The following is a 17,307-nucleotide window of genomic DNA, read 5'->3' as shown; positions in this document are numbered from 1 at the left end:
GGATCTGGGGGTTAGGGGCTGGGGCAGCCAAGCTGCAGAGGGAAAGGGGACAGACAGACTAATGTAGTGAGTGTAGCTATAGCTGAGGCTTAACTGGGAGGGACGCAGTGCTTGCTAGAACCACTGGGACCAGGAATGGGGGGATGGCCCCGGCCCTTGCTTGCACTCCTGCAGGGGAGTGTCTTGCTCCACCATAAACGCCCTGGGCTGCATCCCACATCCACTCTCCTAACCCATCGGGCATTTTAACCTTTTTCATAGAAAGTTATTTACAATAAAATCATTTTTAAAAATAAAGTTTTAAAAAGTCTCAAAATGGACCTGCTTGCAACTTTCTCTGGGGAAAAGCATGGGCCAGTTTTGGGGAGGCCACGGCCCAAGGGGGAATGGCTGGGGGAAGATGGGGGGCACCAATGGCCTGCAGAGTGTCCCCTGATGCACTCCTCATGATCTCTGGGTCCCCAGAGAGAAAGGGGCTGAGAGGCGGCCCTCGGGGGTCCCCTGCAGCCAGGGCCTCGGCACCTCTATATGTGCAATGGGGAGACTGTACCCACAGCCCCGAGGAGCAGGCGGCAAAGGAGGCACAGCCCCCTCCCTGGCCCTGGGGACTCACTCACAAAGGCCGTTCTTGCCCAGGGCTCGGCTCACGTTCCCCACCTCGCCCAAGTTGAGGGCCTGCCCAGACTCACCTGCGGTCCTCGCCTGGGCCTGTCTCCAGCTCCTCCCTCCCTTGGTCCCTTCCTGAAGGGACAGGGTGTGACGTCAGAGGGCCCCAGCCCCTGGGGCCCCACTTGCCACCCTGGGGTTCATTCACCCCGCCCAGGGCCTTCCCTCCAATGCAGGTTGGGGCTGAGGGAGGCCATCAGGGCAGACGGAAGAGGGGGTGCCTAGACCCTACAGCTCCAGCCTGTGAGGAATCAACGTACTAGAGTTCTGATGGGGAAACTGAGGCACAGCAAATATGTGACACTCAGCAGGCACCTTTCAACACCCTCACCCCAGCTTTGCCTGGAACCCATCTCTCCCCCGAGCCCGCACCTGGCCCCGCCAGCACACCCTTGTGGTGCACAGCCCCTTCCCCCAGCACTCACGTGCACGTGCGCACAGACACACACACACACACACACACACACACACACAAATGGGCACTGTCCCACACAATCCTGCCCAGCCTCCATGGGCCCCTTTCTCCTGAAGCCCCTTTCTTTCCTTGCGCTCGAGGCTGGCTCCAGGACAACCTGGCATTCCCCCACCAACTTCCTGCTTTCCCTTGCTAATTATTCCAAATATTTCAGAAGGGTGCACACACTGCAGGGCCAGCCGGGTTGGGGCCTTACAGAGCTCAGGAGGCAGCCCATCCCTTTCCCACCACTTGCTGAGGAGGCTGCCCCAACCTCCCTCTGAGACTCCCTTCACCCCCTAAGCAACGACTCCCTCCCTCTCCCCACCACCCTCCGGCCTTCCTGCCCACGCTCCCCAGCACTGGGGGAACATGGGGGCTCCAGCCCCTCCACTGGTCCCCAGGCTCTGCCTCCAGCCCCCGCCAAAAGGGGTACACCCTGGATTGACAGGTGGGGCCGGTCACTGTCCCCCCACCTCACCCTCTGCCGGGGCCCATGCTGGGGGAAGAGGGGCAAGGTCAGGGGCTGGCAGAACTGCCTGCCAGGTAAGGAAAGGCTGAAGAAGCTTCTGGCTGCCAGGAAGAATCCCCAGGAGCTCCTGAAAATCCCTATGCTTGGGACTAGCGTCTCTGGGGCTGGGACCCAAACACTGGCACTTTTAAGGGTCCATGGATGCTGCCAACGAGCAGCCAAAGCTAAGAGGGGGCTCCGAAGCGGCCAGAACACAGGGATTCACACACCCTTTCAGCAGGCAGCATTTCTGGGTTGGCGGTGGAGGGGGCGGGAAGCGTGAGTGGATCCTGTCCCTCCTATTCATCCCTGCCCCGGCCCTTGGCTTGGTGGCTTTTTCAAAAAACGTTCAGTGACTCCGTATTTATTTAGAGATTCAATGAAATCCCAGTCAATATATACTTTGCGCCCTTAACACTAAGTTGCAGACAGGCTGCCCCATTAGCACTAGATTCTTTAGTGTGTGTTTCCTTAGAACAAGGACACGCCTCCATAATCCCAGTACCACCATCACAATCAGGAAATGAACACTGACCTGGTAATCCCATGTAACCGCAGACCCCCTTCACCTCTTGCAGATCACCCCAGTAATGCCCCTCTCCATTCCAGCCTCCCAATCCAGGACCCCATGTTGCACTGAGCTGTCCTTTCTCTTTTGCCCTGTGTGGCTTTGAGCCCATGACTCAAGCTCTCTGCGCAGGTTTCGCATTTCCTTTGATCTCCACTTTTGAGGTGAGAAGCCCTTCAGCCACTTCACCCTCAGGTGTGGTACAGTCCCTTCCCAAAGCACGAAGCCAGCTTTCTGTCTCCTCACTTTCCACCTCTTCCCTATCCTCCCTCCCCCATGTATCGCCAGCCAGGAAAGGGATGAGGGGCAATGTTCAGGAACTCAGTCTTTGGGGACCCTCGCCATCTGCCCACGGGACAGGCCACCCCCAGCTCCAGTGACGGGAAGGCCCCCGCGATGGGATTCCATGCTGGCCTGAAGCAAATGCGCCAGGCCTCCTGAAGAGCTGAGCTGAGGGCAGGAAACAGTCTTCTCCCCGCCTCTGCCTCCCTCAACATACTGGGGACCCAGACTTGAAGAAGGAAGGTCATGTCCATGGTGTCCTCCCAGATCAGCACCGACACCGTCTCCTCCATGTCCGGCTCCTACATCGCCCCTGGCACGGAAGAGGACGGGGAGGCTGTCCCATGCCCCCGGGCCGCCAGCAGGACCCCCTCAGAAGAAGGAGACGTAAGAGAGGAGCATGGGATCGCCCTCCCCGCTCTGCTCTGCTGTGTACTTGAGTCCCAAGGAGCTCAGTCCAGGGCCTGCCAGGGAGATCGGCAAAGCCCCCCAGTGCTCGGGAGGGGAGCCCTGGAAAATACGATACCGGGTTGTTGAATCAGACTCCCTCAGATGTGATCTTCCATGTGGCACCACTTCTGTCCTGAGGACTTGGTTTGGGTTTGCTGCCAGGCGACCTGGGTAGGAGAGCCGGTGGCATCTGCACCTTGACTTTTGTTGCTCCTTGGCAGGTGACGCCAGCGGCGTCTCCAGACTGCAACTTTGCGGGCCTCGTCGCCACCGCTGAAGAGCAGGATGCAGAGGTAAGAGCAAGGTGGACGCTGGTGCCCCTCCACAGTCAGAGGGACTGCCGGCGCTGGCAGAGGATGCAAATAGGATGGGGGCTGTTCTGGAAGAAGCCTTCCAAGGTGGTGCTCTTGGATCTGTTCGAGGCAGGGTGCAGAGCAGAGGGACTGTCCGGTTAGCAGAGGGTGCTGGTCTCAGCGTAATAGGCGTGGGGTGAGTTCCAGAGGGAAGTCTTCCAGGCGAGACCCTTGAGAGGTGTTTGTCCTCCAATTCACTTAGTATTTACCTGGCACAGGCATCTCACATCTTCCTGGCACTGGGGGACACAAAGACCGAGTGACATGGCTTTTGCCTGCCCACACCCCCAATCCACCCATCCCACCCATTCCGCAGCTCCATCTGATGGAGGAATCAGAGTTATAACTCAGCGTGAGAAGTGCTCTGACGGAGGTGTGCCTGAAGTATATGGAATGCCCAGCTCCCAGTGGGGACTCTACAACTTTCTCTTGAGCCAGATGTTCTCAAAGGAGTATCTGGATGGGACTGGGGATCCTAAAGGGTTCCTGAAAGTTTTATGATCTCACGGTTTGCTTTTTCATTTGACAACTTTTATTTCCACCTGAGAGAAACAGTGTGAGCTGAACTATTACCAAGGCTATTCCTGACAGTCCCACGGTCCCTCTGTTAGGTGCCTCAGACCTGGTCCCTCTGGAACGTGCCTCAGACCTGGTCCCTATGGGCCGATCCTACCTCGCCAAGCTAAATCTGCCTCTGCTGGGCCTCCCAGCCATCTCACACGGACAGGAAATGTCTGGATACCATGAGGGTGTTTAGTTCTGTCTTCTGACAATCAGTAGACTCATTTCACTGCTTTATGGATTCACAGTGCCTTCCTTCTGTCCGAGGGAAATGATGTTCTAGAAGAAGAGGACGGATCACCCACACAAGAAGATGGTAAAAGATCTGGTCTTTTGCTCCCTTTTATTATATTTCTTTCCCGGGTATTCTCTGAAGGGTAGAGAAAGGGGCACTGGTGTGACTTGGTGGCACTGCTCAAGGGTGTGGCTTTGGGGAAAGGTCGTCTTCTTGATGGAATATCAAACCAAGCTGGGTATCTAAGGACCTCAGCAGCCTTCCTGGCTCTTTCTGGGCCTCTGAGCCTAGGCTGCAGAAGATACATGGAGTTCTCCATCTACGTTGAGTAGATCCTGAAGCTTCTTGGGCAACTGCCATCACCTTCCTTCCTGCTTCAGCTTCTCAGCTGAGTCTCACAGAACTGCTCTAGCAGCCCCAAAGTTCATCTGCAGCAGGAGAACAGCTTCCTCCCCTTGGGGGAACCGACTGTTAGGCAGTAGGTTTTCCTGCTTTAGTGAAGAAAACACCTGGTGTTACAGTAGCAGAAGGATCACAGCCCTGGCGGCACAGCAAAGGTGAGGTGAAGAGACGTTAGCAGCTCAGCGTGCACTAGTGTTTGTAGGCTATTGGAACGAGTCTCTTTACCATCGTTCAGGCCTCAAGTAGATATTTTTTTTTAATTCCAAGAGTTGGTTTACAATGTTGTGTTAGTTTCTGCTGTACCGCCACGTGAATCAATTATACATATACATATATCCACTCTTTTTTTAGATTCTTTTCCCATATAGGCCATTACAGGGTACTGAGTAGAGTCCCCTGTGCTCTACAGCAGGTCCTTATTAGTTATCTATTTTATATATAGTAGTGTGTATATGTCAATCCCAATCTCCCAATTTATCCCTCCCCTCCCTTGCCCCACGCCATAACCATAAGTTTGTTTTCTACACCTGTGACTCTATTTCTGTTTTTTAAATAAGGTCAATCATATCTTCAATCGGAAGAAGTTTGTTTCTAGTAAGCCGAGAAGTGAAGGCACGACCTACATATAGAGCAAGGAAGTGGGGGTGCGGAGGTGACCTGGAAATCCCACCTGGGAGTGTAGGACCAGGCGTCCCAGGAACCGGTGTCTCTTCCATCTGCTCCTCTGAGGTGCCTCCACAGAAGGGCAACCTCTAGAGCAAACCTGGATCCCAGCCTGGATGCAAATGTCACACTAGTCACCTCTGCTTTGGCCATGGCAGTTGCTTGGGGGGCGGTGTGGTGTGCAGGGGTGCGCATGCGCACATGACCACTCTCTTCTGGCAAAGTAGTGCCGGAGGAGGGGTGGTCGCCCAGGCTGTGCCTCTGCCGCACGCAGACACCAACCAAGCCGGGGTTGGGCACTACCTCCCCTCGGCTGATGTCTTCAGGGCACAAGGCTCCGAGGTCTCCATTGTGATTGTCGTCCCCAGTAGAATATTTGCTTCTAAAAGGCACAGGGCAGTACGTGGTTTCCGCCTGACATTCCATATGTGGTTTCCACCTGACATGCCATACGCAGTAGATGTATGTTTCTTCCTCTCCCTTTCACCAAGGAAAAAATACCGAGTGGGGAGCTTGAAAAAATAACATCTAAAACTGTCCCCTTCCCATCTTACACGACTGTAGGTTTCTGGTCAGCCCCTTAAAACATCCTCAGAATAGCAAATTAAGTCTCAAAGAAAATAAATCATAATTTTGAGAACAATGCGATTCTTTGATTTGAGGTGCAAAATTACGGGACCAAAGAGCTTTAATTGTCATTTTATGTATTAGTCATTTCGCAGAGCCTTGTGGTCATAAACACACCCCACGTGCACCGACAGACACAGGCCGGAGTCCGGGGTCACTTCCCCCGAGGCTCTCCTAGCTCTTCCAGCCTGGCTTAGCTCTGCTGTGGGCCCGGGTCTGCGTGTCCGAATCCCACAGACCTCCCCAGGGTCTGATTTCCCAGGAACGAAGGCTGGAAAGGGGCCAGTTAAGGAAACAGAGCAGAACAGAGCGAGAACACAAACGTACCCACACAGTTTCCTTTATTGTCCACTCTACCCACTTAATTATTGTCTTCTTTTTAACATATGATTTGATGTTTTTTGTCTCCATCCTTAAGATTTTTATTTTAAGGACAGCAAAGCAGAGGAAAACACAGCCTGGTCCTCTCTAACTGCCTTAACTCCATTACAGGCCAGAGGACATTCGCATTTCTAGGTACGGAGTGTGACAATAATAATAACTTTGACATCGCCAGCATGAAAGCACTGGACAATAAGCTGTGCTGTGCGGTCTGCTTACCCGGTGAGTGGCAGTCTGCTGAACATGAACTTGGTGGGAGACGCTCCCCTGCTCTCATCCTGGGACACCCATCTCCTGCCCTGCAGTTCCTGCAAGAAGGCATGGGCTTTGCTAAGGTGCTGGGAGCCAGTTGCTGAAAGGAAGTGAGGCGGCCTCGGGAGAGTCCTTGGGCAAAGACTGAATCTGCTCTAAGCGAAAGTATTTGGGCATGGAGAAAGGCGCAAAAATACCTCCAAAGCCTTCTGATTTGGCCTGACCGTGCCCCCTCCATCATGATCTTGCAGATCCCATGGCAGGGGGCCTGGTCTTGTTTCCATCAACAGGCAGTTTAAGGCAGACACAGCTTCTGTGATAAGGTCTTGCAAAGCGAGCCTGAGCCCTTGAAAAGGGAACCTGTAGCCCCTCAGAGGAGAGTGGTTAGTTAGGATCAGAGAGGAATTTCAAAGCCTGCATTTTATAGACTAGCTCTGTGACCCAGTGAGCCCTGGGCGACCGCCAGTTGCCTTGTGCTCCCTAGATTTGGATCCCAAAGGAACGATCAGGGGTCGAGGGTGACTCTTCTCCCTGGAGCCCTAACTCTGTAAATTCAATCAGGGCCATCAACGTGCCCCTTATTCCTTCTCATGACACTAAACTGAATCCGGGATGAGTTCTCAGGAGGAGCCCACCTGTCAGTCACACTCTGGGCACTGATGTTCCCCTGCTCCATGCTCACCAAGGGCTTCACCAACCATGGCTCTAAAGCCACATCTTGCCCGGTGGACTAGGTCGAAATTGCCCCTTCTGGGTTCACGGCAGAGACTGCCTTCATGTTGCATGGTTTGTAATCTCTTAAACATGCCCTGGACATGTTTAAGCTTCAGGACAGCCACGTCCCATCGTGGGTCCAGTGCTTTACTCCCTTGGCAACGTGGCTACAGGTGCTGGAGGGACACAAACTCCTGTGGTTGCCACTCTCCATCAGATTGCAAAAGACCCAGGTCCTCACCCCTCTGGTCCCATGCAGGCTTGTGGTGGAGGAAGCCGTAATCCCCAGAGACACCTCCCACGGCCTTCCCAGGGGCTTGCCAGCCTATCCACTTAGTGTTGACCCAGCCAGGCCTGGACCAGAGCGGCTGAGGTCCAGGGTACACTTCACTTCCTGCCTTCCTACTCTTTACCTGGCTTCTGTCTGTCCATTTGTTTCTCATGTCTTTTTGCCAAATGTACGTCTGTCTGTCCAGTTTGTTTATTTTGAAACTCATTTAGGCTATCCAGAATTCATGTGAAAGTTCATGTTCACCGACACCCAACCCCAAGCTTGCTGGGCACGTGCACATCCGAGGGGCCCTCGCTGAGGCTTCCATTCCTAACTGGGAAGAGCCTGTATTTAATATGCTGAAATTTTCCAGGAAAAAACATATTTGTGAGACTAGATTAATCCCTGATCCACAAAAGCGGGGATGCTTCTGTGGCAAAGGTTACAGGCAGGATTTGTTTTGGTCACTAGTTGGGGAAGATGCCATCTCTGCCCTCACTCCGCCCTGAGTCTGTGGCAGCTGTGCAGGCCAGCCGCTCACTGGGCCTCAAGAGAGGAATCTAGGCTCCTGCCTCCCCGCAGTGGCCGCCCACCAACCCCCGAGTTTGGCAGAGAGAGCTCCTGGGAATTGTTTCAGCCACCCATGCTGGTGGAAACTGACCACAGGCCTTGTGCTTCCTCCTCTCCCTAACTCCTTCGGGCCAACCTGCTGGTGGATGTTTATTCCACTCTGGGATTGCGGCAGGGGAGCGAGACCTGGAAGGACAACAATGCCTGGGCTTCCTTACGGTGATCTCGAGAGCCAGCCATTCTGAGATTAACCTGGCTTCACCGTTCAGGCCAGACATGAAACCGAATGACAGTGGCGGCTGCCGGGAGAGGGAGTTGAGGGTCGCATCGTAGCCTCACCTCGAGGTCTCAAGGGCTCTTACGGGAGAAGGAAAGTGCATCTGCTCTCTTGGTAAAATGTTTCTCGGATTCTGCTATTAGCGTCACACTGGTAATAAAGAGCTGGGGAACTCTCTGGAAGCATCTGTCGGGTTAATGTCAGGTTAATGACAGGAGCATCCACTGTGGTAGTTCCCGTGGAATCAACAGACCTCACCACGCTCAGCTGTAAGTTCAAAGTTCCATCCTATGACTGAGGTGCCTCAGGCTGGCTTGGCCGTCAGGACAGCTTCTCAGGCACTTGGTCTCCCTCTCCACGCTGTTACCCTCCCCACACGGATGCCACTCCCCTCACGGAGCGCCCACAAGGAGGGAGCCAGGGGAGCATCCCCTGGTCCACCCTCCCCAGGCCCACAGGTGCTCTGCCAGGAGCCCCAGCTGGCGGCAAGGATGGCTCAGGTCCCCATCCTCGCTGCTCTCATCAGCCTTGTGGGAGTGATGCTGAGAAAGCACCTGTGTCATTCCAGCACCTCTTCCGCTAAGAAGCCTCTGGGTCTTCTTTGGCCCTGAGACCAAGGTGGGGGGGGCGATGGTATGTTCTGAGATTGTTCTGCAAGGTTCTCAAAGGGAGGAAATCTGAGTTGACCATTGTAGGTGGTGAGCTGATTAGAATCACGAGGCCGTGCTAGGTAGACGGGCCTCCAAGGAATCTGATGGAGTATCACACAGGCGGCAGGATAGTGGCCAGGGGAACAGTGACAATTCTGTGAAAAGGCTCTGGGGAGTGTGATGGGAAAAAGCAAAGATAATTTGAGTTTATTAGTGGAAATACAAATGTTTTTGTTTTGTTTTGTTTTGTTTTTTGTGGTACGTGGGCCTCTCACTGTTGTGGCCTCTCCCGTTGCAGAGCACAGGCTCCGGACGCACCGGCTCAGCACCATGGCTCACGGGCCAAGCCGCTCCGTGGCATGTGGGATCTTCCCGGACCGGGGCACGAACCCGTGTCCTCTGCATCGGCAGGCGGACTCTCAACCAAGGGTAAGCTGTGACAAAGCGAAAGAGAGGCATGGACATATATACACTACCAAACGTAAGGTAGATAGATAGTGGGAAGCAGCCGCAGAGCACAGGGAGATCAGCTCGGTGCTTTGTGACCGCCTGGAGGGGTGGGATGGGGAGGGTGGGAGGGAGGGAGATGCATGAGGGAAGGGATGTGGGAACAGATGTATATGTATGACTGATTCACTTTGTTATAAAGCAGAAACTAATAAAAAATAAAAATAAAATAAAAATAAAAACAATAAATACTTGGGAAGAAAAAAAAAAACTTTGACTCAAGACAAGCTGGACATGGAGGAGTGAGAGTGGGCAAGGGGTAGAGGGAAAGACATGTTTCTGGGTGGGAGCTGGTGTACCATCCCCTGGGCACAGCTCCTGCGCAGAGGCCTGATAAGGAGCCCTCACCTCCACCCACCCCCTTCAACCAGAGAACTTCCAACTGCTGCTCCTCAATAATTGAAGAGCAGGAAAGCTGGTGACTAGAGGGAGGCTGGGGGAGGGGAGGAGGAAGGACCACAGTCCACCGTTAGTCCGTCACTTAAAGGCTGGTGAAATTAATGGGGCAAATGACCCCAGTCAAAGAATTTGGCAAGTCCACGGCTTTCCTGGGTTTCACCCACCGGCTCTGTTTCCTCGGCTATCTGGAAAGGAGGGAGAGCACTTGCGAAGAAGCCTCTGGAATGTCAGCTTCTGGGAATCTTGCTGAGGACGGGGCGGGGAGGGAGCGCTTACCGGGAAACACTGGATTACCCTAGCCGCCTTGGGGTGTCTGCGACCGGGGCTGCGGTTTCTGCGGACCTGAGCGGCAGGTGGCATCGGAGAGTCAGACCTGCTTGCGGGCACCAAGACGACACTCGGTCGGGAGACAGGGACAGGCCGCAGAAACGTGAGGAAGTGCCACTCGCAGCCCAGAGGAGAGGAAAGGAAAGCCCCAAGCATGCACCCAGCCCTGGCTCCCGCGCCACGGGCTGCGTCCCAGGAGCCGTCGCCACCTCTGAGCAGCCCAGATGGGAAGGGGGTGGGGCGGAGTATGGTTCCCGCGGCGAACTGCTCGCCGAGGGCCCCGGGGCCTCTGCGGGAGCGCCGAGCCGCGCGCCTCTCCGAGCCCTGCGCGGGGCCCTCGGGCGGGAATGCGCGGAGCCGGGACGCGATGGCGGGTAGAGGACTGGGTCGCGCGCGGGAGAGGGCGGCAGGAGGGAGCTGGAAGAGAGTTACCGCGTGAGAGAGCGGTTAAGAGCCCGCGGTCTCTTTGGAGATGCCCTGGCCAATGGCAGAAGCGGAAGCTGTTTATATGGGCGGGGCGTCGCCACGGCAGCAGGAGACGCCTTGTGAGCGGCGACTGAGTGCCGGTCCCTGGCCGCTGGCTTTCAGAGAGGCGCCGGCGGGCGTGAGTGGCGACGAGGATTGCTGGCTGGGCCCTCGAGCTGGGAGCAGAGAGCCGCGGTGAGGGTGGGCGGTGGGAGGAATTTCTTTGAGAACCTTCCTTTGGCCCGGGCTGCGCTCTGAGCCAGGAAAGGGACGGGGAGTGCTGCAGGCCGTGGGAAGGGAAGGCGTCGGTACCAGCCCGCTCTCCCATCGGTCCCCGACGGAAGTGGTGGGCCCGGGGACTGACATCAGAGGCGTTTGGGGGACACTCACTTCCCGCCCCCTTATAACTCTCTGTATTGTTTCCTTCCTTCCCCTTGATCCCCATCCTAATATCCGTTTTCAAAGATCAGACGACCTCCCCCGCCCCCCGACCCCTCGTACTGCCCTCCTGGACTCTCTCGCCCCATTTCCATTGGTTGTGGACGGAGAGAGGGGGGTTAATTCCCCGCTTTGAGGGAGAAAGGGGTGGCCTCGCATGCCCCTACACTATTCCCTCGTTTGGCTAATTAAGTCTCCTCTAAAAGATCCAAGAGGAAAAGAGCGAGGCGAACCCCGTGTGGGTCGGACCCCCGGGCACACCTTCTGTTTCCCAGACCTCGGCAGTAAAAGATCCTCCCCAGCTGCAGGAAGGATTTTAGTAAGAGCCTCCCCCCTCGCACACACTCTCCCTTCGGGGGTGTGGAAAGAGGGCTCAGTTCCCGCTCTGGTTCCCGCAGGCACCACATTCCCTTTGGAGGAGGCTACTCCAGGATCGCGGGATGGAAGCCCGCTTCCGGGAGGCTGCGTAACTGAAGCCGTGGGAGTCAGCGGGCCGGAGAGCTCGGCGGCCACCCTCGGCTCGGCTCGTGGATGTTGACAGCCCCCTCGGAGAGTGCCCGCAGATATGGCGGAGAGCTGGCTACGCGTCTCGGGAGCAGGGGCAGCGGAGGAGGCCGGACCGGAAGGCGGCCTGGAGGAGTCCAACGCCCTGAATGACAGCCTGACCAGCCTGCAGTGGCTGCAGGAATTCTCCATTCTCAAAGCCAAGGTCCCCGCCCTGCCTTCGGGGTACACCGACCCTCACGGGTACCACGAGCTGTCAGGCTCGGCCGAGCCGGGGTCTCCCCTGGCGGCGGACCCCGCCTGCCTGGGGCAGCCGCACACACCCGGCAAGCCCACGTCCTTGTGCACGCCGTGGAGCGCCCCCTCGGGGCTGCAGGCCTCGCCTCCCGACGACGTGGACTATGCCACCAACCCGCACGTGAAGCCGCCCTACTCGTATGCCACGCTCATCTGCATGGCCATGCAGGCCAGCAAGGCCACCAAGATCACCCTGTCGGCCATCTACAAGTGGATCACGGACAACTTCTGTTACTTCCGCCACTCTGATCCCACCTGGCAGGTAGGGAGGCACTCCCTCCCTCCCTGCCCATGCCCGCGTGGACTGGACTCACATCCCAGATCCGCAGGCCAAGTAGGCGCGGTACGGCCAGGGCCCCGAGAGAGGAAGGCCGTCCAGGAAGGACCTCAAGGGAGCCCAGTGCTTGGACTGCTGCCCCTTTGACTTCAGAGACGGAGGAGGGAGGATGTTCAGAGGGCTGCAGGGGTGCCGACATAGTGGTTCAAGTGGAAAGAACTTGTCCCTCATCCGGCAGGCTCAGCCCAAAGACCAGGGCTGAACTATGCATGGACACAGCCCCCCAGGGTAGGTTGATGGACTGAGGGACACATTTGTGTCCCAAGTCCTGGAATTCCTACACACTACCCTCCTCAAGGTCAGTTTGTCAGGGTCTGACTGGAGGCAGAGCATCGTTGATGCCAGGCTCTGCATCCCGCCTGCTTTCAGTTGGCTGGAGGGGCTCTGGGAGGGGAGAGGGGTGTGCTGCAGAGTGTGAAGGCCATCTGTGTCCCAGTGGAAGGGCTACGGGGCCTTCCGAAAGCTGCTGTGCCAGCCCCCACCCCAAGCCCTCCCTAGATTCCTGCCTACACTCCTCCCCCTCTTCTCATCAACCTCCCTGGGGGGACAATTATCTCAGCCACGTGCTTTCCACAGGGGCTCTTTCCTCCTTTCCTCCCACACTGGCTTCATGTTCAAATCTCCGGAACCTGGCACAGAGCAGCCAAGGGGCCCAGACCACCATGTAAACCTCCCAGTCTTGCCAGGGGGCACTACTCACATGCCGGCCCCACCCACCAGGCCCCAGACCCCTGTGCCCCAGCGTGGTTTGGACTGTGCACCCAGGCGTGAACAAGGCAGGATGGTGATTCAGGCTGGGCACACACTGCCCTGAGCCTCTTCGACCATCAGGATCAGGGGCTACTTGGGGACAGAGACCCTGAGGATGCACAGATCATTCCCTGTGGCACAGGTCACAGGATCAGAGTTCCTGTGATCACAGCTATTCCACGTTTGCTTGGGCCCTGACCCTGGGGCAGGTACCATTTGTAACCTTGGTGAGAAAGCAGAGACCCTCCACCACCCCCCACCCTACCCCAAGCCTGAGAGCCCCCAGGAATGAGCGCTATGCTCTTGGCTGGGTAATAATCAACTGAGGCCTCAGAGCCTGGGGTGGGAGGAGGGGGACATGGTGGGTGAGGGCCCAGGCCAGCAGCCGGCTCTAGAAACAAGGAAAGTCATCAGATCCTCCCACACTTCATCCCCCACCACACACACACACCCTCACACCCACTCACTCATTTCACAAACAGAGAAGGCCAGCCAGGCCCAGGCAGAGGGAGATGGCCGTCCAGGACCTGGGGGAGCCAAGGCCTTTGACCAGAGGCCGCAAGCAGCGGGGTAAGGGAGGGAGGGCAGGACAGGCCGGCACTGAGAACCACCCTGCGGCTCAGGGCTCGGATGACTGAGCAGGCAGATGTCCTGGCAAATGGGAACAAAAGCCCCCGACAGCACTCCCAGCTCCTGGTGCCCCGTGGCGGGTGTCCCAGAGCCTCTCGCTCGGAGCAGCGCTTCTGTCTCCCCTGCCCCCATCGGAGAGAAGGTGGTGGTGGGACTGGCAGTGGCGCTAGGAGCCCCCCATCACTGACCCCACCCACTCTCCCAGCTGTCTTCCTTCTCTCCTATCTCCCTGTGTCCAGAACTCCATCCGCCACAACCTGTCCCTGAAGAAGGGCTTCATCAAGGTGCCTCGGGAGAAGGACGAGCCAGGCAAGGGGGGCTTCTGGCGCATCGACCCCCAGTACGCCGAGTGGCTGCTGAGTGGGGCCTTGAAGAAGCGGCGGCTGCCCCCAGTCCACATCCACCCGGCCTCAGCCCGCCAGGCCGCGCCAGAGCCCAGCGCCGCCCCATGGGTCGGGCCACTGACCGTGAGCGCCGTGGCCCAGCAGCTGCTGCGGGAGTTCGAGGAGGCCACTGGGGAGGCGGGCTGGGGTGCAGGCGAGGGCAGGCTGGGGCGTAAGCGTCAACAGCCGCTGCCCAAGCAGGAGGCCAATGTCCCGCGGCCCTCCAGCCCCCTGCTGCTGACCCAGGAGGAGCAGGGTGAGCTGGAACCCCTCAAGGGCAACTTTGACTGGGAGGCCCTCTTGGACTCTGGCACGCTGGACGGGGAGCTGGGCACGCTGGAGACCTCGGAGCTGATCCCGCCGCTGAGCCCTGCCTCACACGGGGACGTGGACCTCACCATCCATGGCCACCACATCGACTGCCCTGTTACCTGGGGGCCTCCAGTGGAGCAGGCTACCGAAAGCCTGGACTTTGATGAGACCTTCCTGGCCACATCCTTCCTGGAGCACCCCTGGGACGAGAGCACCCGTAGCTCCCTGCCCCCCGAGCCCCTCTTTGAGGCCGGGGATGCCACACTGGCCTCTGACCTGCATGACTGGGACAGCCTGGCCGCCTTCTTGTAAGAATCCAGGGCCTGCCCCACCTCCAGACAGCACCGAAGTCTGGGCCCAGGCTGCCCCCCTCCCCCCAGTGCAGGCCCATGGACACCCTACCACCCAGGCAGGGGCTGGGCCAGGTCAACCCACCAGGCCACACGGCCCCCAGCCCAGGCCATCCTCAGATTCTAGTCCAGCAGGCTGAGAATTGGGGCCCAGGACCAAAATTGCTGCCTCCGCTCCCCAGCCCCCCATACACACAGTGTTTCATTGACCCACTTCTTCCCTGCCCCAGAGACACGCTAAGGTCCCTGCACTATGAGAGCTGCAGCTTGGAGGGGCCCTGGCCAAGCTGGAAACATCAGTACAGGGCCCGCCCCAGAACACCTTAGCTTCGAAGCTTCTCTCTCTCCTGCTCTCCTCCCCAGGTCTCTATCCAGAGCAAGTTCCCAGGTACAACAAATGCTGATTAGGTGACTGCAAATTAACACCCAAGAGGCCTCTCCCGGCAGTCTGTGAGGAGGAGCAAGGCGGAGGGGGGAAGAGAGAGGAGACAGAAAGGAGGCCGGGGTGCTGGGTGGAGCCAGGAGATTTTCTAAGGCCTCTGGGATCTTCTGGCTTCATCCCTAAGAGGTGGGGCAGAGGGCATGTGTCCCTAATCTTTGAGCCCAACTTGAGGCTGAGAGCAGCGGGGAGATGGGGATCTGGGGGTGAGGGGCTGGGGCAGCCAAGCTGCAGAGGGAAAGGGGACAGACAGACTAATGTAGTGAGTGTAGCTATAGCTGAGGCTTAACTGGGAGGGACGCAGTGCTTGCTAGAACCACTGGGACCAGGAATGGGGGGATGGCCCCGGCCCTTGCTTGCACTCCTGCAGGGGAGTGTCTTGCTCCACCATAAACGCCCTGGGCTGCATCCCACATCCACTCTCCTAACCCATCGGGCATTCTAACCTTTTTCATAGAAAGTTATTTACAATAAAAACATTTTTAAAAATAAAGTTTTAAAAAGTCTCAAAATGGACCTGCTTGCAACTTTCTCTGGGGAAAAGCATGGGCCAGTTTTGGGGAGGCCACGGCCCAAGGGGGAATGGCTGGGAGCAAGATGGCGGGCACGAAAGGCCTGCAGAGTGTCCCCTGATGCACTCCTCATGATCTCTGGGTGCCCAGAGATAAAGGGGCTGAGAAGCGGCCCTCGGGGGTCCCCTGCAGCCAGGGCCTCGGCACCTCTATATGTGCAATGGGGAGACTGTACCCACAGCCCCGAGGAGCAGGCGGCAAAGGAGGCACAGCCCCCTCCCTGGCCCTGGGGACTCACTCACAAAGGCCGTTCTTGCCCAGGGCTCGGCTCACGTTCCCCACCTCGCCCAAGTTGAGGGCCTGCCCAGACTCACCTGCGGTCCTCGCCTGGGCCTGTCTCCAGCTCCTCCCTCCCTTGGTCCCTTCCTGAAGGGACAGGGTGTGACGTCAGAGGGCCCCAGCCCCTGGGGCCCCACTTGCCACCCTGAGGTTCATTCACCCCGCCCAGGGCCTTCCTTCCGATGCAGGTTGGGGCTGAGGGAGGCCATCAGTGCTGACGGAAGTTGGGGTGCCTAGACCCTACAGCTCCAGCCTGTGAGGAATCAACGTACTAGAGTTCTGATGGGGAAACTGAGGCACAGCAAATATGTGACACTCAGCAGGCACCTTTCAACCCCCTCACCCCAGCTTTGCCTGGAACCCATCTCTCCCCCGAGCCCGCACCTGGCCCCGCCAGCACACCCTTGTGGTGCACAGCCCCTTCCCCCAGCACTCACGTGCACGTGCACACAGACACAGACACACACACACACACACACACACACACAAATGGGCACTGTCCTACACAATCCTGCCCAGCCTCCACGGGCCCCTTTCTCCTGAAGCCCCTTTCTTTCCTTGCACTCGAGGCTGGCTCCAGGACAACCTGGCATTCCCCCGCCAACTTGCTGCTTTCCCTTGCTAATTATTCCAAATATTTCAGAAGGGTGCACACACTGCAGGGCCAGCCGGTTTGGGGCCTTACAGAGCTCAGGAGGCAGCCCATCCCCTTCCCACCGCTTGCTGAGGAGGCTGCCCCAACCTCCCTCTGAGACTCCCTTCACCCCCTAAGCAACGACTCCCTCCCTCTCCCCACCACCCTCCGGCCTTCCTGCCCATGCTCCCCAGCACTGGGGGAACATGGGGGCTCCAGCCTCTCCACTGGTCCCCAGGATCAGCCTCCAGCCCCCGCCCAAAGGGGTACACCCTGGATTGACAGGTGGGGCCGGTCACTGTCCCCCCTCCTCACCCTCTGCCTGGGCCCATGCTGGGGGAAGAGGGGCAAGGTCAGGGGCTGGCAGAATTGCCTGCCAGGTAAGGAAAGGCTGAAGAAGCTACTGGCTGCCAGGAAGAATCCCCAGGAGCTCCTGAAAATCCCTATGCTTGGGACTAGCGTCTCTGGGGCTGGGACCCAAACACTGGCACTTTTAAGGGTCCATGGATGCTGCCAACGAGCAGCCAAAGCTAAGAGGGGGCTCCGAAGCGGCCAGAACACAGGGCTTCACACACCCTTTCAGCAGGCAGCGTTTGGGGGTTGGCGGTGGAGGGGGCAGGAAGCATGAGTGGATCCTGTCCCTCCTATTCATCCCTGCCCCGGCCCTTGGCTGGGTGGCTTTTTCAAAAAACGTTCAGTGACTCCGTATTTATCTAGAGATTCAATGTAATCCCAGTCAATATATAGTTTGCGCCCTTAACAGTAAGTTGCAGACAGGCTGCCCCATTAGCACTAGA

At 57.5% G+C, this 17,307-nt stretch overlaps 1 protein-coding gene across 1 annotated transcript; it reads left to right on the top strand.

Annotated features, from left to right (window-relative positions):
* Positions 1-11,588: 11,588 nt before the first annotated feature.
* On the top strand, positions 11,589-14,548 carry LOC308609997 (forkhead box protein J1-like; the record flags this gene model as incomplete). Its single annotated transcript, XM_081259266.1, has 2 exons — positions 11,589-12,086; positions 13,781-14,548. 2 exons carry the CDS (start codon positions 11,589-11,591, stop codon positions 14,546-14,548), a joined length of 1,266 nt encoding a protein of 421 aa, XP_081115392.1.
* Between the last annotated feature and the right edge of the window lie 2,759 nt (positions 14,549-17,307).

This window comes from Mesoplodon bidens (genome assembly GCF_964165515.1).
Source record: "Mesoplodon bidens genome assembly, contig: HAP1_SCAFFOLD_152, whole genome shotgun sequence".
NCBI classification, from domain to species: domain Eukaryota; kingdom Metazoa; phylum Chordata; class Mammalia; order Artiodactyla; family Ziphiidae; genus Mesoplodon; species Mesoplodon bidens.
This window is presented reverse-complemented; position numbering and strand designations above follow the sequence as displayed.